The following is a 27183-nucleotide window of genomic DNA, read 5'->3' as shown; positions in this document are numbered from 1 at the left end:
TGACTTTCTCTTGTCTTTTGCTCAAGTGTGTCAGACTGGAAGATATGTAGCACATTTTACAAGAAGTACATCAAGGTTCTTGTGGGAGTCACTCGGGCAGCCGGTCATTCGCTCAGAAAATCTTGCTAGCTGGTATTTTGGGCCCACTCTGTAGGCAGACTCGGCTCATTTGGTATCAACTTGCATCTCATGTCAGAAACACCAAAATATTCCGCACCAGCCCATAAAACTACTGAAGACCTCAATTGTTTCACGTTCGTTCGACCAGTGGGGCATGGATATTGTTGGGTCATTCCCGATGGCATCTACTAAGAAAAAATTTCTCTTGGTAGCATAGCATTAGATTATTTTTCCAAATAGGTGGAGGCTAAGCCATTAACAAAGATAATTGAGTGGATGGTCATCAAGTTCTTTTGGTAGAACATTGTATGCTAGTTTGAGATTCCACATAAACCCGTTTTAGTTAATTGAAGACAATTCCAAGGCCGTAAGATTTGAGAATGATGCTCAAGCTATGACATCTAGTACACCTTTATATCTATGGCTTACCCACCGAGTAATATCTAAGCAGAGGTCACTAACAGAGAAATCATCAGAGGACTTATAACTAAACTTAACCATGTTGGAGGGAGCTGGGTCGAGGAATTGCCCAGCATATTGTGGGCCTACTGCACCACTCCACGAGAAGCCACAGGTATAACACCTTTCAACCTTGTTTATGGTGGTGAAGTAGTTGTTCCAGTCAAAGTGGGTGTGGAGTACGATCGGAGACAACTATACGACGAAGACAACGTCGGCTGGTGTCTCATAGAGCTTGACCTGATAGAGGAGGTCAGAGACAAGGTAGCCGCTCGGCTAATAACATGCCACCAATAAATAAAATAAAACTACAATCAAAGAGTCATCTCAAGATTTTTTCAAGTCGGGAACTTAGTTTGGAAGCAGATTAAGCTGATCAGGGATGTAAGTAAGCTGAAGCCACAATGGGACGAACCATACAAGGTGGTGCAAAAGCTCGCCTTTGACTCTTATTACCTCTAGGATGCAGATGGAAAGAATTTGGAGTGACCTTGGAGCATCAACCATCTGTAGGCTTATCGAGCTTAAGAGTACACCTATAATAAAATTAATGTATCATGTTATATATTTTACATTAAATGAGAATGTAGGTAAATTTATCTCAAGAGCCCTATATCCTAGACTCCCAAGCCATTCGGTGGAGTTATAAGCAAGCATGCTCTTGTGCCTATGTCCCAAGTTCTTGAGCCGTTTGACCATGTTATAAGTGAGCATGCTCTCGCACCATGTCCCAGACTCTCAAGTTGTTCGACCAAGTTATAAGTGAGCATGCTCTCGCGCCTATGTCCTAGACTCCCTAGTCGTTCGGCTGGGTTATAAGTGAGCATGTTCTCACACCATATCCCAGAATCTTGAGCCGTTCAGCCGGATTATAAGCGAGCATGCTCTCATTGCATGTCTCAGACTCCTGAGTTGTTCGGCCTGGTTATAAGCAAGCATGCTCTTGCACCTATATCATAGAGTCTTGACCTGTTCGACTAGATTATAAGCGAGCATACTCTCGGGCCATGTCCTAGACTCCTTAGCCGTTCGGCAGGGTTATAAGCAAGCATGCTCTCACGCCATGTCCCAGACTCCCAAGCTATTCGGCTGGGTTATAAGCGAGCATGCTCTCATGCCATATCTCGAACTCTCGAGCCATTTGACTAAGCATGCTCTCGAGCCGTTTGGCTCGGTTATAAGTGAGCATGCTCTTATGCCATGTCCTAGACTCCCAAGCCATTTAGTCAGGTTATAAGCGAGCATGCTCTGGCGCCATGTCCTAGACTCCAAAGCTGTTCGGTCGGGTTATAAGCGAGCATGCTCTCGCGCCATATTCGAGACTCCTGAGCCATTCGAAAGGGTTATAAGCTAGCTTGCTCTCGCGCTTATATTTAAGACTCTCAAACCGTTCAGCCGAGTTATAAGTGAGTTTGCTCTCGCGACATTTGGCCATATTATAAGCGAGTTTGCTCTCGGACTTATATTCCAGAATCCCGAGCCATTCGACCGGGTTATAAGGGTGCTTGCTCACGCATTCAAGTATTAGATTCATGCACTACTAGCTAAATTATTCTGCCCTACCTAATTATTCTTCTTGGTCGATCTATAAGTGTGATCGGTTACGTGTTTAAGTTCCTGACTAGTGAGTCACTAGATATTGCTTATCGTGGCTTCATTTAGATCTTATCTCAGAAACCCAATTACTCAATCAACAATAGATAACATGAGAATACACAAAAAAAAGGTATGACATAGTGAATTGTTAATACATGTTTACAGTTTAATTTCTTGGTCCTCCCCCCACCTGGAGGGCTCAAGACATAAGTATGACTACATTATATAATCATGCTTACTGAAGAGGACCATCCACAATTTGTTGGTGATTTATGAATCACCTAAGAGGATCAATAGTTAGATATCCCACCTAGTGAAGCTGCTAGATCGCTCATTCAACTCTATATGTGAGTATCCTTGTGGTGCACTGGCTGAATTGCAAACCAAACTCGCAAGACTAGAAGTAGGCTTTTCACCTAGCCTCAAAACATTCGTCTTCTCCTGCTTTATATGCTGCAAATTCGGATTTGGTTGATTCTAATTTAGCTTGTATTGAATCTATCTGGGTCTCCCGTGTTTCTAAGTTCTTTTATTATTCCAAAATTAGCTGATAGTTCTTTAATTTTCTTAGCTGATTCTAAGGCATGAGAAACCTTTAGTTCCTCCAACAGAGTGGTTTTCTATGCCAGGTCAGATATTGCCTTGGTTTTCACTTTAGCTTCTGCTCGGAGTTTGGTTTTATCGGTCTGCAATAGGATTTCTAATTTCCTCTTTTCCATCTGTTGGAGATCCACCGTTTGTTGGACTCCCTCATAGTCTTCTCCAACTCTAGCAGCAGCCCATCTTGGACGTCTACTTCTTTTCGCAGGCTGACCACCTCGGGGAGTTCTAATTCTTCTACACACTTTTTCAAGATCTTGTTATCTCACACTAAGTCTACCACCAAGTGACTCAAGTTCAGCTAGCATGAAAAAGCCAAGAAAAAATAGTGTTAGGTAGTTTTACTCATGAAAAGAAGTAAAGATAAGACCTTACTGAAGTGGAACCTCGAGCAAACTCATTTCCATGCTCAAAAATACAAAAGTCCCTCGATCGCATTATTGCGCTCATCCAAGCCTCAGTCAATGATCCCTATAATCTTATCATCTTGAAGGGTGGGGTGGGGGCTTAGAACCCATCCCTTGTTTAGATGACACGTTGAAGGAGAAAGAGAATCGGGGCTCCGACTCAGGGGGTGTGCCGGGCCTCGAAGAAGTACTTGGAGCTAGGTGCACTGGTCATGATGGAGGTGTGAATGATGAGGGGTCGTGAGTGGGTTCTGCTGGCTGAGGTGGATGCGTGGACGACGAAGGTCCGTGAGATGGTTTTGATGGTCGGGGCAAGCGCGTAGGCAGTGATGGCGTAGAAGTGGGGCGGGCCGGCTTGGAAGGCAAGGGCCTTGCTGGAGTAGGTCACGCAGTCTCAATCATATTAGATCTAATGTGTGTATGATATTTATGCATGTATGTAATGAGAGAGAGAGGAGAAGAAAGAAAAATACGATTTGGAGAGAGAGGAGAGGAAAGAAAAAAGAGAAAAAAAAATTAAATTTAATTGAAAAAGTAAAATAGGAAAAAAATAATATTAAATATATCCTTTGATAAATATTTAAGTAGCATGCACCTTCTAATTAATTTTAAAACGTAAATATGTCATTTGATAAATTATTGGCTAAAATTTATATAAAAAATTGTTTTAATATTTTTTAAATAAAAGTTATTTTTTTTATGTTCAGTACTAAGTGCTCTTTTAATTTTTTTTAATAAAGACAAATATACTCCACTCAAACAACATACCTCAATATTTAATATCCAAAATACTTTTTTGTTAAAAAATTCTCTAAAAAATACTGCAACTTTGATGAAAAGCTGCTCCGTCTTAGAGAAATATTATTCTAAAAGGCGTAGCAACTTTGACTTAAAACTCTATTTGAAACTTTGAATTTGATAAAAAAAAAAACAAAGGTGATGGGCTCATTCGGTTCAGTATTATCAATCCCATTGATAAATTAAGGTACACAACCACATCTTAAGTGGATAAAATATTTTTCTTACGAATGAATCACATGAGAATCAATCTCTCATTCTAATATAATAAATCATAATATGAGTATCAACTATGCTACAAACGAGTTACTTTCAAACTTTGAATGTGGCAAAAAAATAATTCATTTATTCATCTTAACATTCCGTCAATCCGTCCCTAGATTAATAAGAAAAAAGTAAATCATAAATAATTACTAGTCATGAGTGTAGTGGCCAAGATATGATAAAAGACATGCTCAAACATAATCCTAGAACCTAATGTGGCAATACTCCATAGCTCAACCATTATACCGCCCCGAGGAGATACACTTTCAAACTTTTAAACTACTATTTCATGGTTTAGGAAAATTTTAATTAAAATTATATTATTTTATAAGTTAAAGATGGTAGGAAAAAATAATTAAACTCATTTTAGATGTCTCTCATAGTCCGTCATAAAATTATGTAAAATGAGAAATAATAGAATTAACTTATAGTCGATGACTAAAAATGAGAGGAGTTTTTTTTTAAGAAATTATAAATTAATCCCTATCCCATTATAATAAACATGTAGCCTAATAGTAAAATTATTTTAAAGTGGAATAAACAAAATATAAAACATTTTAAAGGAGGAATTACCTGTTTTTATGGATAATATAAATTTAGTGATATAATTTTCGATTACTTCCGTTTAGCATGATAGGATAAGATTGAATTTATTAGGAGAGAAATAAAGGTGAGATAAATAATTCCTTTTGAAACAAAGATATTATAAATCCTACTCGATTAAAAACTTTTTGAAAAATATACGATACCAAACTCTACCTAAAATGGTTAAATGGCGCATAGGGCAAGTGAAATATTAAATTCTAAACACAAATATTATTTTAATAGAACTTACCTTTTACAATAAGCAAGAATTAACGACTCTACCCGAAACAACAAACCACAATTGTCCAATACATGAAAGGTGGTTTGTGGGTAATTGCCATTGGGGTAGATGAAGGATTGTCATGCTATCTCTACTTTTGGCACAGCGCGATCCGATCGGTTAAAATAGTGCCGCATCGGAGAGGAAGGGGGAAGGAAAGTGGATAAAGAAACCCGGTGTCCTCTCCTCGCTTTGCTTTACCCTACGCCGCCTCCTTGTCGTCCCATCTCTTCCTGGGGATCTATCTGATCGGGAGGCCTGATTCGGTGGCGCTGGAATCGGGACCGTCGCCAAGGGCCTAAGCGATGCCGAGCCGGAGCGCGAGGACTTGTCTTTCTGTCGCCTGTTCCCGCTGGTCGTCTAGGTTTTAGAAGAATTGAGGCGTGTGGGGACGGTTGAAGAGGGTGCCGTGAAGGAGGAAGTGGGGTGCATGAGGGATTTGGTTGGGGAGTGGAGATGGGCGCGTAGGGATTGCAGGCTAGTGATTCGGAGCAGGTGCCGCTGGGGTAAATGCGGTTGAACTTGATTCGCGTTCTCGCTTTACTCAATTGATTCGAGTTGGTTCTTTTCTCCTTTCCGGAGTTGGAATCGAAGGAAGTTACTAAGTTTGCCCAGTTTCTGGGGAAGGGAAAGTGAAGGATCTCGTGGTGGAGAAGAAATTCGAGCACTAGAAGGAACTAAGTCGTAAAAGATGCAGCAAGATCAGCGTAAAAAGGTACGAAATTACGTCTCGAGTCTTCTCTTCCTCTCTCTTTGGTTCACCCAGTATTTTCATTATTCTGCAGGATTTTCGGTAACTCAGATAGTGACTCTATCTATTTTATTTGTGTGTCTTGTTCCTTAGACAATGATTTTTTGTTTTGCGCCTTTGTCATATTTGCCATACTTTGCTTCATCATTCATATCCGTTGTTTAATTCAATTGGTAAAAAAAACTTTTTTTTAAACATTTGATCCTTCCTTGTCGTTGTAAATATATCTGATTTCTCTGCTTAGTCATTTAAATACTACTCAAACGTCCTGGAGTTTTGTCATGTTTGGACGTTTATGTTAGATGTTTGGAAAATTTATACTGGACTTATATGTGATATGGTGATGTTACATTCTCTTCTCTGTCGTGTCTTATGAAGCTATTATTCATCTACGCAATTAGATCAGGTTTGATAGTGCTTAACTAGTATAAATAGTTGTATTTAATAACTACTGATATTTAACTGTTCAATAGTTTTTTAATTTCAATTAAGGTTGTAATAAGTTGAAATCTCTTCAGGAATTTTGGAGCTCAAATATTGTTTACAATGTCATAACTTTATTTTAATCCCTCATTCTATAGAATGCAACAGATATGGAATTCTTCCGAGAATATGGAGATATCAGTCGGTACAAGGTTAAGGAAGTCATAGGTAAAGGCAGTTATGGACTGGTATGTTCTGCCATCGACACACATACTGGGGAAAAGGTGGCTATCAAGAAGATACATGATATTTTTGAGCACATTTCTGATGCTGCTAGGATACTTCGAGAAATTAAGCTTCTTAGGCTTCTAAGTCATCCTGACATTGTTGAGATCAAACACATCATGTTGCCTCCATCTAGAAAGGGCTTCAAAGACATATATGTTGTCTTTGAACTAATGGAGTCGGATCTTCATCAAGTTATAAAAGCTAATGATGACTTAACCAGAGAGCACTATCAATTTTTTCTTTATCAACTTCTTCGCGCATTAAAATATATCCACACAGGTGAACACTCTTGTTTAATATGTCATATCCTAATTTTATTTTTCTGTTCATTCATGTTTTTGCGGTAAACAAGTGTTCATGGTTTTGTCTAAATTGTTTGCTGGTACCCTTTGTTTATTTCTAGGGGGAAAAAAATCATGTAATGCCAATATGTTCTTCTAAAGAGGTTTGCTAGATAAAATAATTGGCTAGGATCATGCTTCTACAGATTTAGGGATGGCATTGGAGAAGGGTAGGGGCGGAATTGCCATCCCCATCCCAGCTTCCCACCCCTGAGAATAGATATAAAAGGATATCAGGGAATCCTCTTCCCCATGCTCATCCCCGTACCAATCCTCATCCCTGTACCCCATCATGTCGTATCGGGGCGGGTTCGGGGATGGGGATAGCATCCCCATACCTACCTCAACCTGAACCCTAACTCGAAAAAATTCCCCAAACTCGAACCCGAAAAAATTCGCCGAACTCGCGCTCGTTTTGGGTTTTCCCTATGGGGCCCCGAACCCAAGGTTTAAAATCTCGACCTATGGAGAGATTTCAGTCCTAGACTGGAACGATACGGTTTCAGTATCGTTTCGTGCTGTGTCGATATAGTTTCGGTATTTTTTTATTTATATATAGTAATTATTAGATAAATATGTTTATTGAGTATAATTTAAAAATAAGTTATATATCGATTTTATATAAGTTATCTGAACAACTTAATATGGTTTGGAAAAATAGTTAAATATAGTTTTCTTTAAAGATGTATTAATACTCAAACTAAAATTGATGCATCATAATTATATAAATGAATTGTTTTTAATTAATTATTAGTTTAAATAATATATATTTAAAATAGTAAAAAATATCAAAATATCAATTTAATAGTAAACAAATACAAGATAGTACTTAAAAATTATCAAAATATAAATATAAATTTTTTAGATTTTTTATAGAATTTTTAAATAAAATTTAAAATAGTAAAAAGTGAATTTTTATAATATCAATTAATATTTTTTTAAAATTGTAAATATATTTTTTATATATTTTATAGGGATAATTTAATTAAAATTTATGAAAGTCTGTTTGAAATATTACATCTCAGTTGGGAATTGTTTAAATTAATTAAATATGTTTTTCCTTTTGAGTAACAGTCGCGTCATCGTGCGACCGGGGCAAGGAGGCGATGCTTTTGGTGTCGGCGTAGGCATCGTGTGATGCTTTCGGTGCAGGCGTAGGCATCGTGCGACGCTTCCGGCGCCGGCGTAGGCGTCACGCGACGCTTCCGGTGCTGGCAGAGGCGTCCGCAACACTTCCGGCGCTTGCGGAGGCGTCGCGTGACTAAACGATGTTTCTGGCGCCAGCGAAGGCATCCCGTGATGTTTCTGGCCCCAGCGGAGGCATCCCACGACGCTTCCAGCCACGCCGGAAGCGTCGCAGGATACTCTCGGCGACGCTTCTGGCTGCGCGGAGGCGTCCCGCGATTGTCGATCGCACACAGATGACGTACGTGAAATTTATTCGCGTGCGGTGCCCGTTTTGCTGCCTCACCGGAACGGTAAATTTCGACGGTTTCGGGCGGCACGGCTCGACACTTCAAACACTGCCCGAAACCATGGGAAAAATTGCCATCTCTAAACAGATTCCTTATGGGAGGTCTTGTTCATATATTTTATAAGTCTGATTTATTCTGTTTCTAGTAAATTATAAAATATTTGTATCTCTGCATTGATTCTATATCAAGAAATATACTTCTTCAGGTCACTTTGTCTACTAGTTAATAAAATTTATATACTGGCAGTGTATTATTAAGAAGCATTGTGTATTAAACTAAAAGTTAGTGTACTTAACCTTGAAAAGTTCCTCCCAATACCTCTGAAAGTATCCATGAGTCGGACTCTACCCAGAACTGTAACCAGGTCAACAGTCCGGTAGGTTATCTATTGACCCACTTCAATGGGTTTTGAACCATTGAACTAGCGGCTTGAACAACCAATTCAAAATGCCGATTTATAGCTGGGTTACAAGTTTTTTTTTAAACCCTTATTTTTTAACCAATTTAAACTTTTTCAATGAGAACCTCTCATTTAATAATATTCATAGCATTTTAATAGTTTTAATGGTGTGATTCAATATAAACAACCTATTTACTTTAAATTTTCTAATGCGGGACTATTTGAACATTTATAGCAGCCAATTTTCAACCTATTTGCCTTGAATTTTTATTATGGGATTATTTCACCTTTAACTCATTAAATTTGTTAATTCCATTTAACTCTCTTAATAGGTTGCTTATTGGCCTTATTTTATTTTTTTATTCATTCAACACCTAACTTATTTGAGTTTATAGTGACAATTTAACTTTTATGATATGTTCAATGATAATTTGCCAAGGAATATAATTTATTCAACAATAAAATTATATGTATACAGAAGACTATCATTGAGCATATAATTTTTTTTATAGGTATTGACGAACTACGTGGGCTTTAATTCCCTTAATTCTTAAGGGGATATGTAGGCAAGTTAAATAAGTTAAATTTTTTTTTTTGACATTTATAAATTTTTAAAGGGAAATCTTGGAGCAACAGTAAAATTATCGTCGTGTGACCTTGTGGATATGTGTTTGAGTCACAGAAATAACTTTTTATAATGCAAGGTAAGATCATGTACAATAGACCCAATGTGATTTGACCCTTCTCTAGGACTCCACATTGGTGGGAGTTTTATGCACTGAGCTAATTTTTTTTCATATTTATAAATTTTCAAATATATATATTTAAAAAAATATAAATAATAATCTTGAATAGTAACGAACTGTGAACCGAACTAATAGTTAACATGTAACCGCTTTTGAAGGTTAAAATTAAGGGGTGATATTTTTTGAATCATTGAATCGGTTTGAACCGTCAAATCATTGGATCTATTGAAAGTCTGAGATGCTCATCACCCTTGAATGTGCTGCAGCCATGAGTTACTTTGTAATATGTTCTTCGATATCATCAATACTTAATTTCATTTAATTTTTTTTTTTGAAAAAGAAAACCAAATTCCTACTCCCTTCATCTCCACCTCTCATGCTTCTTGACTCACATGAGCACCCGTTGCTTGAGCACCAGATTTGGGCCTTATTGTTCTCTACCTTAAAGCCAAAGTGGTGCCTTTTTCCTCTACTGCTTTCTCTTGCCTTGCCTTTTCTCTTACTCTCTCGTTCTTCATTCTCTATGTTTTGCCCATCTTCATCCTTGCAGATCAGTCTCATTCATTTTTTACTTATGTCTCTCTTGCTCCTTTCGATTTTGTTCTTTGCTTGACTACTTTCTTACCCTCTTCTACCTCTTCCCCTTTTACCTCTTCTCTTCCATTTTCTCTTCTACTAATAGTAGCCCCCTCTCCATTCTTCCTCTTGAAGACACGTGATGCTTTGGTGAGCTACACCACCACGAGTGAAAAAGGTTGAGAGGCGAGGATGGAGGAGAAACGAGTGGGGTTATGGTTTGCTTTGCTATTTTGTTGTTGTTGTTTTTATTTTTTATTTTTTATTTTTTATTTTTAAATAAAATTAAATGTTGATGTCTTGGACCAAAAAGTTGTAAACCCAAAGTTTTTTTTATCACATTTCATGAGGTATCAGTGAACTATTAGACTCATGGATATTGATTGTACTTTTCAGATCATCTAGGGTATCTGATGCAATATTGAAGCATAATTTCCTTTCTAAAGCTGCAAATTAGTTGTATTCTCACCCTAGTTTCCCTTCTAAAGCTACTTTTTTTTAGTTGAAATGGACTCACTTGCTACATCATGATACTCTTTGGGATATCTATTCATCAATATGAATCAATGTACAAATGCATGCAAGTGACACTATGAGACTACTCCATTACTTAAGTAGGTTATATGGACATATATGCCCATGTATATGGTTTTTGGGAATTCTTTAGAACTTTTAATATTAAATATAGTTCAAAATAATTATTATATTTTTTAGTATTGAAGGGGACAATCATTCTAGGGATGAGTTAGTACAAAGAAGTAGATTTTTGGGGAATCCAAACTACTATTGAATTATGGTACACTATTAGCAGTAAAGACAAGCGCCGAGCCACTTAGTTGGGTTGATTGACTGATGTCTCTAGAAGGTTAGTAGTACTCCTTGGTTAGAAGCCCGGAAGGAATTTATAAATGATTTTTTATGGAGTCACTAACTAATTTTCTTATGAAAAGGTAGTCCACGTAATCCCTCCTTACAAGTGTGGTACATTTTAGTATTAATTGTCCAAATTTGAAGGTGATGAAGGCATTAATTAGATTGTTTCCCTCTTGTTTGTTCCCCATTGATGAGAAGTACAGAGAAAAGATTATCTATTGATTTCTTCCCTTGAAATATACTTTGTTTTTAACTACTTAGACCCTGGTTGCTGGAAGTTGGAACCTATATCTTGAATTTCTCCCCTCTTAGAGTATCCACAGCGGTTAGGGAGATTTCTCCCAAGTATTTGCAGTCCCCGCTTTTATATTACTATTCAAATATCCCAAATCTCACAATGAAATATCTATGGGTCCCACCCATCAAATATCCACTCTCAAATATCCCCAATTCCACAATCAAATATCTCACCAATTAAATATTTATAGGTCCCACAACCATTTTATTAACTTACATTTAATTTTAAGAAAACATTTAAAACGTCCAAAAACATTAATTAAAAATAAAAAAAATAAAAAAAATAAAAAATATGATAGCCCACCTTTTGGTGGGCCCCACAAAAGGGAGATGACTGGGCATAAACTTGTGTCCGGTGATTTCTAATCACCCAACAAATATTCCCTCCAATAGGGGATATTTGAGAGGGGGGATATTTGGAGAAATATCCCCTGCAAATATCCCCCATTTGAGATGCTCTTATGAACTTTGAGAGGTACTTGCACTTTTTACTATCTTACCTTGATGGCAAGGAAGAAGATAAAGTAGATTGTCTTTCCTGTGTGAGCCTAAGGAAGGAGGGAAGAAATTCAAAGATAGTCCCTTCTTTTCTTTGGGGAAAGTAGTTTCTTTAGTTCACCTAGCAATCATTAACAAAAATTACCTCGTGTAGGAGACTTATAAATGACTTTGTTAGGGAACCACTAATTGAATTGCTAATGGGTATGCTTTTGGGATCCCTCATCTGTTGATAGCTAGGGAGGCATGCATTAGTAGTAATTTGTCAAATTAAAATGACCTACTATGCACGGAAGGATACAACAAAGGGGTGTCTTAGGAATCCTTCATGGGATAAGCAATTGTTGAATCATAAATGGCCAACAACGTTGAATTTGTTTTACTTACAAATAAGCAAACCATGTAGTGTCTATACAAACATCTTCAAAATTGATGTTTAAACTTTGTTGGGACAGTTAAGGAATCAACTAGGGGATCAATAGCAGTTAACTTGCAAATACAAAATTTATACTCTTGCTAATGCTTTATCAAGATCATATAAACATAATTAGCGGTTAAAGTAAAAACATCAAGTAATTCAATGCATACCAACATTAACCAGGTGATGTAATATGGTATGGAATCCTCATTCCTACTCCATGACCTATAACTCATTGGTGAGTCACTCTCAAAAAGCTACAAATACAATAGAGAGAGCTCAAGTGAATAAAGAATAAGTATTTTTGCTAACCTTCAAACACTCTTGTTCTTTTTTTTTATAGCCGTCTATTTTCTTTAGCTAATTTATTGTTTTGCTATTTTGTCAAGATCCTCAATTGATTGATTTTTTTGATAGCATTAGCCTGCATTTGGCCAAGGACTATATCAGTCAAATGAAATCCACCATAAAGTCAGTCGACTGATCCACTATAACCCTTGGCTCATCTGATCGTTGTAGTGCTAGTGCGCTAGTAATGACTCCTTTTGGCTTTCTCACTATAGCGTCAGTTGATTGAAATCCAACATTAGTTGACCACCTCAATTAGTTGACTGTTCAATCAACTAGGCTCTAAACAAAAATATTCTATGTACAAGCCACCAATCCTGAGTTAATTCCTTAGTTGATTCAACTTATCAGTTGAGTTAACCGGATTTCAACATCGGTTGACAATACTCAATTAATCGAATTGACTGCTTACTCAACTAAGCTTTAGAAAGAAATATTTTTCACGTCAGCTACTAACCTCACCAGTATTATGATCATTTTAATGATCGAGTCTTTGCCTAAAATTGAGACCTACCCTCTTTTAAGGATACAAGTCTCTCAAACTTTTGTATCTTACATAAGAGCCTATCTTTTATCATCGCCCACTAAGTTATGCGTCTCTCAAATGTACTGAACCCAAATTCGTTCTATGTATCATCTTTCACACTTCGCCTATATATCTTGATTTTTTTCAGCTACCTTCAATGTTGCACTTTAATGCTCATTGTCTTGTAGTCCTTAGAATGTCCCGTAACATCTTTCTCTGATATCCAAGGGACCTTGAGCTATTAAGTCAACTTACTTGGTTATGCTAAGTCAAACTCTATGAGATGCTCCAACACCACCTTAATACTTCTCGTTTTGCAGTCCCTCATATACTCCATGCAATCTTCTCCTAACTCCATCTCCAAGCCATTGAGCGTGCTTCCTCACCTACACTAAGCCATCATCCACACTTGACCTCGTCGAGACACGAGCTCTATAACCTCCATTAGTGTCCTGCCAAGTTTATACACAATTTAACACACATATCAAATATATATGAAAGACCTAACTCAAACCCTTTATCCAAGTTTAAACCCCACAACTTAGGGTAAGATTTCTCCTTTTTATGTTTAACAATTCATTTAAGTTAGAAATATTAATAAATAAAATAAGACCTAAACTTAGGCTCCCACTCTTAAGCTTTCCCTTGAGGTAGGAGTCTTCGAAACTTCCACTAGAGATGAATAATGTTTCTAACTTAAACTTTTTCCTCAAATATCTTATGAAATATTCTCTGAACTCCATCAGGCCTTTAAGACATTGAGCATGTTGTCTTGTCCTCGAGTCATCATCCACACTTGACCTTGAGTCATGAGCTTTGCAAGCTTTATGTATGTCCTACCAAGTTCATGTACGATTTAACATATATATCAAATATATATGAAAGACAATTTAAATTCTTTGCCTAAACATTTAAATTTAACACACATCAAATATATATGAAAGATCTAACTTAAACCCTTTGTTCAAACATTAAAATCCAATGTTAGATCTGCCAATTTTGGACACAGTTGCATCAAGAATCTTTTCCATTTTATGTTTAGAAATTTGTTTATATTAACTCCACCCATGGTGAATAAACTTTCACATGCTCGATTCCAAGTCCGGATAAAGAAGGGTTACGTTAGGTTGTCGGCCAACGTAAAATAAACAAATTTTATGTATAAATCTACCAAACTATTACGCTAATACTAGGTTATTTCCTAGAAGGAATGCGTTGTAGAGTGCGACTACAACATCTCGACAAAGACCTATACATCTTTTTGAAAATTTAAGTGATGTTTAATATGCAACAATTCTTAGAATAAATATTAGAAGGGGAGCCTTTGCGCAACGGTAAAGTTGCTACTTTGTGACCAAAAGGTCAGGGTTCGAATCCTGGAAACAGCCTTTTGCAAAAAGCAGGATAAGGCTGCGTACAATGGATCCTTCCCTGAGACCACGCATAACGGGAGCTTCGTGCACCGAGCTGTTTTTTTTTCCTTAGAATAAATATTACACGAATACCAATTATCTTAGATTTAAAATATAGCAAGTAGGAATGCTTATTGGCAAAACAATGGAGGGAGTAGATTTAATGATTAGGAGAAAAATTAATATTTTAAGACAAAGATGATAGAGAATTTATGTTTTAAGTTATACTACATGCGGGTAGCCTGATGCATGAAGCTCCCATCAATACGGCTCCAACCTAACTTTGCTTTAAAAAGGCTATTTTCAAGACTTGAATGTGTGGATGGTAGGTGATATGACAACAACTTTATCGTTATACTACATACAAAAGAGTAAATAAGAAATGACATAAGTATTTTTTAGATAGTTCGTTAAGGGACAAAGTATTGGGAAGGGAGATAGGATTATAACTCTTAAGATTTTGGTAAAAAAATAATCTATTAATTAATATATATGCGCTTTAAGTAGGATTAGATAAATACACCAATTATAAATTTTGGGAAGACTGATATGAGATAATAAATTTTTTTTTGACAAACTAATTAATTTTAATAGATCTAAATGACCATGTAAGAGGAAGAAATAAGGAACATGATAGGTGCATGAGGATCATGATTTTAAAATAATAAATGTAGAATGAAAAATTATATTCAATTTTACGATAGTATATAAACTTATAATAATTAATAGTTTTCAAGAAGAGAGAAGAAGACTTGATTATGTTTGAAAGTGAGAATAATAAGTCATAAATTGACTTTTTTATGGTTCAGGAAGAGGGATAGAAAAATTTATAGTTTGTAAGGTTATTCCTGTGTAAAACTTAACTGCCCAACATAAGTTAGTGTTGTCAGATATGTGCCTCAAACATAATAAGGAAAATGTGGATAGCTCCTAGGATGTGAACGTTAAAGGATGCGAAACAAAGTATTTTTAAGAAGAGGGTAGGAACACAAAAAACAATAACCAAGCCTTTCCCATTAGATGAGGTTGATTATATGGATCCTTCTATGCCATCGAGTTCTATCCCCTATTATATCATTTATATTTAAATGAATTTTATCTTTTTTTATTATTACTAACCAAATCTTTTTTTATTATTACTAACCAAGTCTTCTCTGGTCTTTCTTGTTTAATGTGAATATTTGTCATAGTTTTAAAATATTTATTAGTTCTCTAAGTACATGTTCATACCATCTTAAATTTGTCTTGTAGAGTTTTCCCACAATCCTCACAACCCCGGCTTGCTCTCTATTATTCTTATTTTTATCTTATCTATCCTCATTGTCCTCACATCCACCTTAACATCCTGATCTCTACTTATTTTCTACTCGTGTGTTTGAGTTTCAACATTCAGCTTCATATAATATAACATCTACAATCATCATTTTGTAGAACTTCCCAAAAAATTTTAGAGGTACTTTACGATCACAACAAAGTATCGAACGTTCTCCTTTATTTTAATCATCCTGCCTTGCTTGCATTTTATATAAGACATTTCTTTCAATCTCTTCATCCTTTTACAAAAATGATCGTAAATACTGAAAGCTCTCAGATATGGACAATTTGTTATTTCCTATCTTAATAATTGCCTTATTACGTTTAATATTGTTAAACTTAAATTTTATATATTCTGGTTTTACTAAACCTAAAATCTTTTACTTCTAGTATTTTCCGCTTAGATTTGAGTGTAATATTTACTCCTTAAAGTAGCTCATCTACAACATGGGATAAGAAAGATCAAGTTTAAAAATAGTGGTCAAGAGCCTTCTCGGAGAGTCACGAGCATGGACACCACCAAATAAAAAAAAATCTTTGGATGAGGAAGTGTAGGAGAAACTAAAGGAAAAAAGAATAGATTATAAGTTCATGTACATTTGTAAGAACAGAAAAAAATAAAATCATATAAAATAGCCAAGAAAGAGGTCAAGAAAGCAGTGAGTGAAGCCAAGACTGAAGCTTTCGAATGCTTGTATAGCTTGATATAAAAGGAGGGGAAAAAAACATTTATTGAATGACAAACAAGAGAGGAAAACAAGGGATCTTACCCAAATGAGATGTATTAAAGTTAAATCCAATAGGGTATTAGTGTAGGATGAGGAATAAGGAGCAATGGAAGAGGCATTTTCATCAAGTTTTTAATGTTTGTTCAAGCAACCAATTTAGTGCAGTGAAGTATAAAAATTTAAATTTTTATTGAAGAAATCAAATTTCAAACATTAAATGGGATGAAAAATAGAAAAATGATTCGATCCAATGATATTTTTAGAGTTGTCAATTTGGATTAGGCTCGTCTGGTTATTCCGCCCCGTTAAATAATTTAAGCGGGTTGTATTTAAATTTTATCAACCCATTTAAAGGCGGATCTGATCTGCCTGGCCTGCGACCCATGTGGGTCGGCCCACTGTGGGCTTAGGTTGGCCCGCGAGTTGAGGAAAAAAAATTCCCTAAAACTTAAAACTAAACTAAAAAATTGAATGGGTTGTGGCTGTGGCTTAGTCATCTCTAATGCTTCTATCTTGTTTTGGTGTAATCTATTTTTAGTCTTTGGCCTCTTCTTCCATTTATCTTGAACAAGTAAAGAAAGAATACAACTCTCCTCTTTATGGACCCAGCCCACCCCTTTCAAGTTTCAACTCATTCACCTTCACCTCAACTAACTCAACAATTATCTTAATTGTAATTACTATCAAATCATCTAAAATCCTTTGGCCTCCAGGTTAAACAATATTTACCAAACTTATATTAACTACAATTCAATTATAAATTAATCCACCCCAAATACTTTTCCTTGTTTTCTAGCTAACTAAATTATATATAAAACATTTTACTTAGATGATTAAATCTTTATGGGAGAATTGAAATTCATTTGGAATTCTAACTAGATTTTGATTAAACCTACTATTTTTTTCCCTCCATATATGTTATAGAACAAAACTTAAAATTTAGATCTCATCCCTTTTCTAGTAAATTAGTTTTTCAAATAGTAAGTGCTTCTGTCATCCCTTTTCTAGTAAATTAGTTTTCCAAAGAGTAAATGCTTTTGTTTTACTAAATTAAATGCAATAATTTTTAGACCTGCCTACAATATAAGAATAAATGAACTAAACAATCTCCAATGAAAACATTCATGAAGAAGAGCTACATCTAAATTTTAAACTTTTTCAATACTTAAATCGCTCGTCTAATCTAAACTTAAAATTTTTAATCTTTGATATATATTTTTTTTATTGTTTCATGGTCTTGTGGGTTGACCCGCCTAAACCCGCAATTCGCCTTAAGTTGGGTTGAGTTGAGAATTTCCCAACTTGCCAAAATGACGGGTCGACCCACCCCGCCTCGTCATGAGTCAGCCCGTCTGACAACTCTAGATATTTCAATAGAGGTATAGAAGTGCCTAAAAAAAGTAGGGTATTGAATGACTTGTGAAGTTATTCAATCATATTGAAAATGAAGAAAATGACTAATAACGGAGGGGGTAAGTACTTTAGTCTCATGCATAAAAACAAAAGAGATGTATAAAATTATGCGAAATACAAGTGCATTAAGTTAATGACTATACCATGAAACTTTTAAAAATAGTGGTAGAAAAAGATTTAGGAGACTATACCAAAAGTCAATTTGGCCTCGTGCTGGAAGATCGATGATAGAAGCTATACATCTTAGACAATTGATTAAAAAAATCATAAAAAGAACTAAGACTTACATATGATATTCATTGACTTAGAAAAGACTTATGATAGTGTAGCGTATATTGAAATAATTAAGGATATATATGCGAATGTAATAGCAAGAGTGAAGACTTCAAGCAAATTAATCAAAGCGTTTTCTATAAAGATACAGTTACATCATGGATAAATTCAAAATACATATGTTTTTTTACATTTGTTATAGATGAACTCACTAGACATATGAAGAAGTAAATATTAAGCTTGAATTTTGGCGGGAATATTAGAAGTAAAAGTTTTTAGGCTTACTAGAGTAAATATAGAATATATAGAATTTAAGTTTAGGAGTATTAACGTAGTATGACAATTGTTAAGATATGAGATGACGAGTTTTGATTCAACCATAAATACATTGTATAGAAATTTGCTTTTTTGTAATGAATTGATTTGTCATTTTCTTTTTTAGATGAAAATTTCATTGATGCTTTATTGTGAATCATACAATTTTGATTGATTTTTTTCGCCAATTTTTCACTACCCCAATACTAATCGAGACCATTTGCTTTGAGATAATTGTATGTATAATGTCGAGGTTCAAACCAGTGAATGAAATCTCGAGTTGTGCCGCCCGAAACGGTGATTTTTACCGTTCTGACACGGGGCTGACACCGATACAACACACAGCAATTTCGCGTGCGTCATCGCGTGCGTCACGTGCACACAACAAAAGGAAGGAAGAAAAAAGGAATCAATTTGGGATAAAGACTTACTTGGAATCATCGGCAAAAGATTATCTCAGCGAGGCGGTGTGGCGGCAGCAGCAAGGGCGCTATGATGAGGTGGCGACATGCAAAAAATCGCGATAGGGTTTATTAAAACTTTTAAATAAAACTATTTTATTATATATAATTTCTAATTTCTAATTAATTATTATATAAATTATAATTATATATTATAAAAAATTGTTAATTAATTAATATAATTATAATATATAATTTTATATTTTTTTATTGTTATTAAAATTATAAAAAATGAAAGTAAAAAAATAGATAATTTAAAATAATTTTAAAAACAAGCTTTAAATTATTTTTATAAATTTAAAATAGATTAAAATTTTATAAAAATATTTAAAATAATTTTGAAATTTTATAATAATTTTAAAATTTTATAAATAATTCTAAAAAATTAATTGTTAAAAAATTTAAAAAATATATAATTTTTTTAAATAAATTTAATTTAAATTCAATATATATAATATTATTTAAAATATTTATAAACTATAATTATATATTATATATAATATAAATTAATTAATAAATAAATAATTTGTAATATATATATATATATATAAAATGATTTTTGTGTTAATTTATGTAATTATTATAGATAATAATTTTTTTTTATCTTAGAATCAATTTGAGATTTGAAATCATGCGTGTTAATCTACTGAAGCATATGAAACACATATTTGTTGATATGAATGCTAATCTTTATTTTAGAAGTTTTGACAAATGAATGTTATGCTATCGAGTTACAAAACATTAATACAACAACCAAGCTATATATATATATATATATCGAAACCGTATTGGTACGACACGATACCGAAATTGTATCGTTCCGGTCTGAGATCGAAACCTTGACACAGATCGAGCTTTTAAACCTTGGTTCAAACAAGGAATGACTTATGGTGGATACCTAGGAACCCAGAGACGAGGAAGGGCGTAGCAAGCGACAAAATGCTTCGGGGAGTTGAAAATAAGCATAGATTCGAAGAACCCATTACCTTCTAGGTGGAATTGCTACAACATGGCCATTCTGATTGAGAATTTTAAGTATCTAGGATCATTTTTGTAAAAGGATGAAGGACTCGATAGAGGTGTTTTTCGTATGATACAAATAAGATAGTTGAAATAGATGAAAGCGTCAACTATTATGTTATTGTAAGGTACTTCTAAAATTTAAAGAGAAAATTTACAAAATGACTACTAAACTTGCTATGTTATATAGAGTTGATTGTTGGGTTATGAATCAAGTATATGAGTTGTTGAGATGAGAATGTTAAGGTGCATATGTATAGACATCATTAGAAATGAGAATATTAAAGAGAAAGTTGGGGTTGTACCTATTTAGGAAACTCCATTGGACGCGTTTAGTTTGGTATGGGCATGTATTTAGGTAATCAATAAATGTCCTATTTAGGTGATGTTACACACATTAATTAAGGAAGAAAGACCAAAGAATATTTAGTGAGCAACGAAAACATAAGATAAAATTCATTTAAATATAGATGAAGATACAAGCGATTGAGCTCAATAATATAAGAGGATCCATATAGTTGACCCCATTTAGTAGGATAAAGATTTAGTTGCTATTGTTGATTTATTGAGCTTATGCTTACATTTTTTTTCTGTTTTGAAAATGCTACTACAGTATGACGTGCATATGTATCTTTAGAACACCCCAGATATTTGCATTCTTTTTGGCACGAGGCTTTTGTAATTGCATCTCTTTCATCGAGATCTAAAACCAAAGAACATACTGCTTTCTGCAATTCCAGATATTTGCGTTCTTTCTAACACTAGGCTTTTGTAATTGCAGCTAATGTTTATCATCGAGATCTAAAACCAAAGAACATACTGGCAAATGCGAACTGTAAGCTTAAAATATGTGATTTTGGTTTAGCAAGAGTTGCATTCAATGATACACCAACGACTATATTCTGGACGGTAGGCCAATTATTATGAACATTGGAATTCAATTGCTCTTTCTCAGAACTTGCTCTCTTTTCACATAACATTATTTGCTGTATGAATCATAGAGTTTGTACTCTCTACATGGATAATTGAAATCTTCCCTTGGTAATTATAATCTTCACTCATAATCATCTATTGTAGGATTATGTTGCAACCAGATGGTATAGAGCTCCAGAACTATGTGGGTCATTTTATTCTAAGGTAGTGTTTTTTTTTTTTTCCTTTTTGTTTGACAGGGTAGTGCTTTTTTCTAATCTATTTAACTTCCTGTGCAAGTTATTATATTAATCATGTAAAGTTATTGACATTTAGCATAGCAAGTTCAGGTTTATCGTTTCCATTTTCAATTAGAACGTGGAACATATATTTGTTGGATTATTGGTTAAATAATGTAATAATAATTTTGTTTATATTTCTGTTCATTTAATATGTAAAGAAAAAAAAGCAAGCTTTATGTGTGTATAGTACAGAAAATTTGTTGAAAAATGAGGTACTTTTCATCCTATAATTATTAATTTTACAATGGATTGACAACCAATGTCTGTTTCAAGTGTTACTATCTTACATATTTAGAGTTAAATGTTTTTCAGTAATTAGAAACACAATTCTTGTTCAGGAAGGGCATTTGTACTCTCCTGTAGTCTGACATATCTTAGCTTTCAGGTACTTGATTGTGCTTATGGTCAACGACTTCTTCCATTTGTATTTTTTTTATCATCTAGAAAATGTAATGACAATGTTTGTGTATTGCAGTATACCCCTGCTATTGATATATGGAGCATTGGTTGCATTTTTGCTGAGATCTTGATTGGAAAGCCTCTTTTTCCGGGTAAAAATGTGGTTCACCAGCTGGATTTGATGACTGATCTTTTGGGAACACCCACCTTAGATACCATTTCTCGGGTACTGCAATCATGTTCAAGAATTGTTAGTATTAATGCTAATTCTACAATGACAATTCTTTTGGATTCCAGGTGCGCAACGAAAAGGCAAGGAAGTATTTAAGTAGTATGAGGAGAAAACAACCAGTTCCCTTTTCTCATAAATTTCCAAATGGTGATCCTATGGCACTTAAATTGTTGGAGAAGCTTTTGGCATTTGACCCTAAAGATAGGCCATCGGCGGAAGAGGTTTGTTTAGTTTCACGATCAATTTTCTGTCAAACAAGCATTTGCTTATGTAATGTCATTTCCCTTGTGCCATATGAAATTATGACCATAAAAGTTAGTTATTTTTACTAAATATTCTAAATCACAATCTCCTAATAAGTTGACATTCTGTGTAAATTTATCAGGCACTAGCTGATCCTTATTTTAAAGGACTGTCTAAATTGGAAAGAGAGCCTTCATCTCAACCAATTTCAAAGATGGAGTTTGAGTTTGAGAGACGGAGAGTATCAAAAGAAGACATTAGGGAACTTATTTTCCGTGAAATACTGGAGTATCATCCACAACTTCTCAAAGAGTATATTAGTGGAACTGAAAGTTCAAATTTCCTTTATCCGAGGTATTAAATTAATTTTTTTCCAGATCTATAGTTTTCTGAAGAATATTACAAAACTTTATCCATCATCTTGTCTGTGCAGTGTTCTTGATCAATTCAGAAAGCAGTTCTCTTACCTTGAGGAAAATAGTGGTAAAAATGGATCAGCAGCTCCTTTAGAGAGGAAACATGCTTCTCTCCCCCGGTAATTGCTTATTCAACATTTAGGTTCTATATGCATATTAATGTCTTGGAATATTGTTAGACGTATTTTGATGAGGTTAGATAAAAAAGACTTGTGGACCTTTTGCATCTCTAGCCTTTTCCTCTCAAATCTCAAGCATTTACAACCATGACTGAGTTTCAGACCATGACTGAGTTTCAGCTCCTAGTGGGTTTAATCCACGCTTGTAAACTAGTTGAATTAGCTTGACAGGTAACTTGTGTTTTTACTATATGCTAGCCTTGAGGAATTGTAGTTAGGGCTCTAAACGAGCCAAGTCAAGTCAAGCTTTGCGTTGTTCAAACTTGTTTGATAAGGTAATTGAGCTAAACTAAGTTGACCATAAAATGAACTAAACCGTTAAAATGGTTGTTCAAGCTTAGCTTGGTTTCTTTTTTATAAGCTTGAGCTTGGTTTATTTAGATACTATCGAGCTCTCAATTTGAACTTGTTTGAAATTTTTATATGTTTGAACATATTGGTTGGTTAGTGAGCTTGATATTACAAACTTGTTTGATTGTTTTGAGAGCTTGTTTGTCTATTTACAAGTTTGATCAGATTCTTGTTGATGAATGTCCTTGTTTGTTCAAATATGTTTGTTTAGTTTAATAAGTTGGTGCAATGGTAAAGTTGTTGCCGTGTGACCTAGAAGTCAGGTTTGAATCTCAGAAACAACCTTTTGCAAAGCAAGGTAAGACTGCGTACAATAGACTTTTCCCCGGGATCTGTATTGGCGGGAGTTTCGTGCTGTCTTTTTTTTTAGTTTACTAAGTGGTTCAAGTTTATTTATTTAATTAATCTTGTATATATTAAATGAACAACCGACCCTACCTAGTGGGATAAGACTTGGTTGTGGTTGTATATATTAAATGAACATAAATAAACTTTTGGTAACTCAAACACCAAGTTTGTTCACAAGTTTGATTCATTTACAATCCTAATTGTAGTCTAGTAGTTATCTAATTAATTGTTTTGACAATTGGCACTGTAACTTAACCTAGATAGGTTGATATTGCATATTGGATTCTTCACTTTCAACAAACTTTGGCCATTTTTCATCACACGGCTTCACCAACTTGATGATGGTTCATACCTTGGCTCTTGCTTTTCCATTTTTAAGAAACATTTTTTTTATTCCTTTTCCATTTGCAGACCATCTGTGATGCACTCTGCTGCAGTTTTCACAAAGGAGGAACCAAGGGTGTCTTTATCCAGAGGCAGGCTATCGACCGACGAAGGTACCGGAGAACTGCCAAGAAATTTAGCTAGCACTTCGCTGTTGCCTCAGTGTGTTCCAGTAGGTACAAATCTAATCCTCATATTCAAATGTTCTAATCCTTGTAACCAGGTTGCTCCAGTTGCAACCCTTTGTTGACAGAAGTTCGAAAATTGGTTTCAAAATGTCAGCTAAACCTGGGAGAGCCGCAACTCCAGCGATGCAGTGTGATGGTGGACCAAGCCATGTCTTTTCACATCAACCTGGGATTCCTCTTGCCTATTCTTTCCATAGAAGCGCTGGCAATGTAGCTTCCTCAGAGAGGAACTTGGAAGCAGATCAAAGACCACCTCAATCTATGTTGCGAAAACTGGCACAGCCTCTCAATCAATCAAGAGGAACCAAAGCTTTAATAGTCGAAGACAGAATGTCCGTAGACGTGAACTTACTGCCTCCATAATTTACAGAATGCATTCTCTATTCGAATGTGTTGTGCAGCGACAGTTTGGTATATGATGGATGAATTATGGCATTTGCCTGTTTATGTTATTTTGCAAATAAAACTACTATTTTGTGATTTCCGTTACGATGTCAACTGTCCAGGTGTTCTTGAGAAATATTAATAACCTCATGAAGCTGTACATACGTTTTGAGTACTAACTTGTCTAATAGATGAGTTCATATTTAGTTGTTTTTATATATAATTTTGATTTATTTTCATATCTGGTTAATGTGCCAAATAAGAACTTATTCTTATAGTGGACAAAGTATTCCCAAAAATGTTTCATGTTTCTATAAACTTACCCGTCTAGTGCTAGTGCATATCTATTGAGAGTTTTGGTTAAAAAATAAAGAGTTTGTCTCTATTGAGATTTGAATTTGATCTTATTTATTCCTTTAAGTGTTTTACCATTGCAATACATGTGGGGGCATCACCAATTCTATTTATCCTTATGATAGATGTTTTTCATGGGTCCATCAAATGAAAATGGTATATTAAGAAGACAACATTGGCAAAACTTCTAAACATAGTCCAATAATGCCAGAGTATGCTGATAAATAGCTTACTCATGGTTAAGGGAGATCAGAAAACATGTGGAACCTCATACTCACACGGGCACGTTTCACCCCTTTGATCTCTATAGACATCGAGCCACTAAGTCGATAACTTGGTCATGCTAAATCATGCTTCAGATCTGCTTCGACACTGCCTTGGTATTTTTGTCTTGTGATCTTCGGTTGCCTTATGTAACCTTCTTGTATCTCTTCGGACGTTCAAGTCATTGAGTGTGTCACCTTGGCCACGCTAAATTATCATCCATATCATCACTAAACCTGGTTGAGCACAAGCTGTTTAAGTTCCATGTGTGATTCTACAAGTCCTTGCATATTTAAATACACACATCAAATCAACATATAAGGTCTAACTCATACCCATTGCACAAAAATCAAAATTCAAACACTCGAGGCATGACTGTACCAATACTTAGTGGAGAAGTTTAGCTAAATTGAAATTAGACAAAATCAATTCTAACTTATGTGTTGAGATAACTTGAGCAGATAATCAATGCTAGGTTGTCTAGAAAATGACTACTTTGTATCGCCGACTTCGAAAGCAAACTCATTGAGTCTGGAGTCGAGAAGCAGAGTCGCCAAGTCAGTAAGTAGAGTTGGGAGTCGGGAAGCAGAGTCGCTAAGTCAGGAAGTAGACCTGCGCTCAACGTAGTTTTCTTGAAATAGATTCACCCCATCTCCGATTGTGATTCGAGATTTTTTCGAATCGTCTGTTTCCAGGATACAGTGGCAGACCATAACCGCCACCAAGCACTGAGGATCATGGCGAATTGAGAATGCACCCGAGTGCTATTACGAGTAGTTCAGTCAAGTGGATGCACGACTAAGAGAAAAGAATTGGGGAACGAATGTGGAGGAATTATTTTACTATTACTTTCGTTTCTATTTTTTTGCCCTTACTCACAGTCTCCTTTTATATCAGCGTTCACCTTTGGGTGCAATGAATGACTGAATTATGACCATTCAATGTTAGATTTAATGGCAGTTATTGCTGAGAGGTTAGAACGTTGGTTCATTCACTTGGGTAAATTTTACCTTGCATGAGAGAGAATCTTTCCCCATACATTTATTCACATCGTTAATACATATGCAACAATATAAATCAACCATAGTAGCTTAAAACTTCCAATGTGAAACTAAATCCATATACAAAGGAGTCTCCTTCTTCCTTCCATCCTCCTGTTCTATTCACATTTCTAACAGCATCAACCTTAAAAGTGATCAAGTTAGAAGAATAGTCAATTAAAAGAATTTTCCAGTTAACTGGTACATTAGTCAACCAGCAAATCGACTTAGGGTCAAACAGAAATATAGAGAATGTTTTCGTTTAGATGTCAGTTGACTTTCTAGTCAATCGACCAATACTTCAGATTAGTGGACTTAGCACCAAAAAAAAAAAAACAAACAAGATGGTTTTGTTCAAGTTTGTTCTATTTGGAGGCTACTAGTCAACTAATGAACAACAAAAAATATAGAATAGAGTGGTCGATCTTATAATAATGGCCTACAATAGCTGGATACCTACCTGTTCAAGCAATTGACTGAACTATCTATTGCGACATATTAGGCTGACAAAATCAAGTCAGGAGTCGATTGATGTATGATTTTGTCAATTGATCATAACATGAAGAATAGAACTATGGTTGAAAAGGAGCTAGAAGCTGAGGCTATATACATGGGGTGTTAGAGACTCAATGGTTCCTGAAAGTGCTCACATTTTCAATTTCTAAGTTCAATGTTCTCATTCCTTTGTGCTATAATTCTTTCATATAGAATCAAAGAGGAAAGGATAAAGGGAGATGAATAGCCTTTCTTGAGCCTTAGAGAGATGTTAGTTTGAATCAAGCACAAGTATAGACAAAAGAAAAACACATCATACAAATAACCTTTGGGCAGGCTACTCAACGAATTCCACTTTCTCCTTTCAAAAACCTTTCAGAGAGAGGGCTTGAGAGTAAACAATTTGGCAGTGTCTTTGCTGTGAATTGATGTATATTTTGTAGCCAACATGCACTATATTTATAGCCTTCACCCAATCCTCCAAGTTGCCTCTAGAGCCTTCTATTATGTCCTAAATCACTCAACTTCTCCTACACATCAATCTAACTGGTCACTGATGTACAATTGCTTTACTTGTCACTTGAGTCCATTGCTCAACTATTATCAGTTGATTTCTCTCCAAACCAAGCTCCTTTTATAGCCTTCAATCAACCTCTTTACCATTGTTGTCTGACACTAATAGACTGA

The 27183-nt window shown here is 35.1% G+C and overlaps 1 protein-coding gene across 3 annotated transcripts; it reads left to right on the top strand.

Annotated features, from left to right (window-relative positions):
- The first annotated feature begins 5234 nt into the window (after window positions 1-5234).
- On the top strand, window positions 5235-24559 carry LOC122010382 (mitogen-activated protein kinase 10-like). Of its 3 annotated transcripts, none has more exons than XM_042566896.1 (10): window positions 5235-5824; window positions 6452-6850; window positions 20787-20914; window positions 21083-21142; window positions 21695-21844; window positions 21916-22071; window positions 22236-22447; window positions 22527-22628; window positions 23799-23947; window positions 24054-24559. In XM_042566896.1, the coding sequence occupies exons 2-10, from the start codon at window positions 6454-6456 to the stop codon at window positions 24320-24322; spliced, it is 1623 nt and encodes a 540-aa protein (XP_042422830.1). In that variant the 5' UTR covers window positions 5235-5824; window positions 6452-6453; the 3' UTR covers window positions 24323-24559. The 3 variants fall into 3 exon arrangements, with proteins under 3 accessions (XP_042422830.1, XP_042422829.1, XP_042422831.1); XM_042566895.1 differs by having other exon boundaries at window positions 6442-6850; XM_042566897.1 differs by lacking the exon at window positions 21083-21142 and having other exon boundaries at window positions 6442-6850.
- Window positions 24560-27183: the final 2624 nt, after the last annotated feature.

The sequence above is a fragment of the Zingiber officinale genome, chromosome 8A, assembly GCF_018446385.1.
Source record: "Zingiber officinale cultivar Zhangliang chromosome 8A, Zo_v1.1, whole genome shotgun sequence".
NCBI classification, from domain to species: domain Eukaryota; kingdom Viridiplantae; phylum Streptophyta; class Magnoliopsida; order Zingiberales; family Zingiberaceae; genus Zingiber; species Zingiber officinale.
The sequence above is the reverse complement of the archived record's forward strand: the minus strand, read 5'-3'. Positions and strand labels throughout refer to the sequence as shown.

Bases quoted from the DNA above. Each gene is read 5' to 3' on its own strand.
- LOC122010382 (XM_042566895.1), top strand. From the start codon at position 5,801: ATGCAGCAAGATCAGCGTAAAAAG. The intron at 6,851-20,786 runs GTGAACACTCTT...TTGTAATTGCAG, and splicing joins ATTAAAATATATCCACACAG to CTAATGTTTATCATCGAGAT. The intron at 23,948-24,053 runs GTACAAATCTAA...TCAAAATGTCAG, and splicing joins GCCTCAGTGTGTTCCAGTAG to CTAAACCTGGGAGAGCCGCA.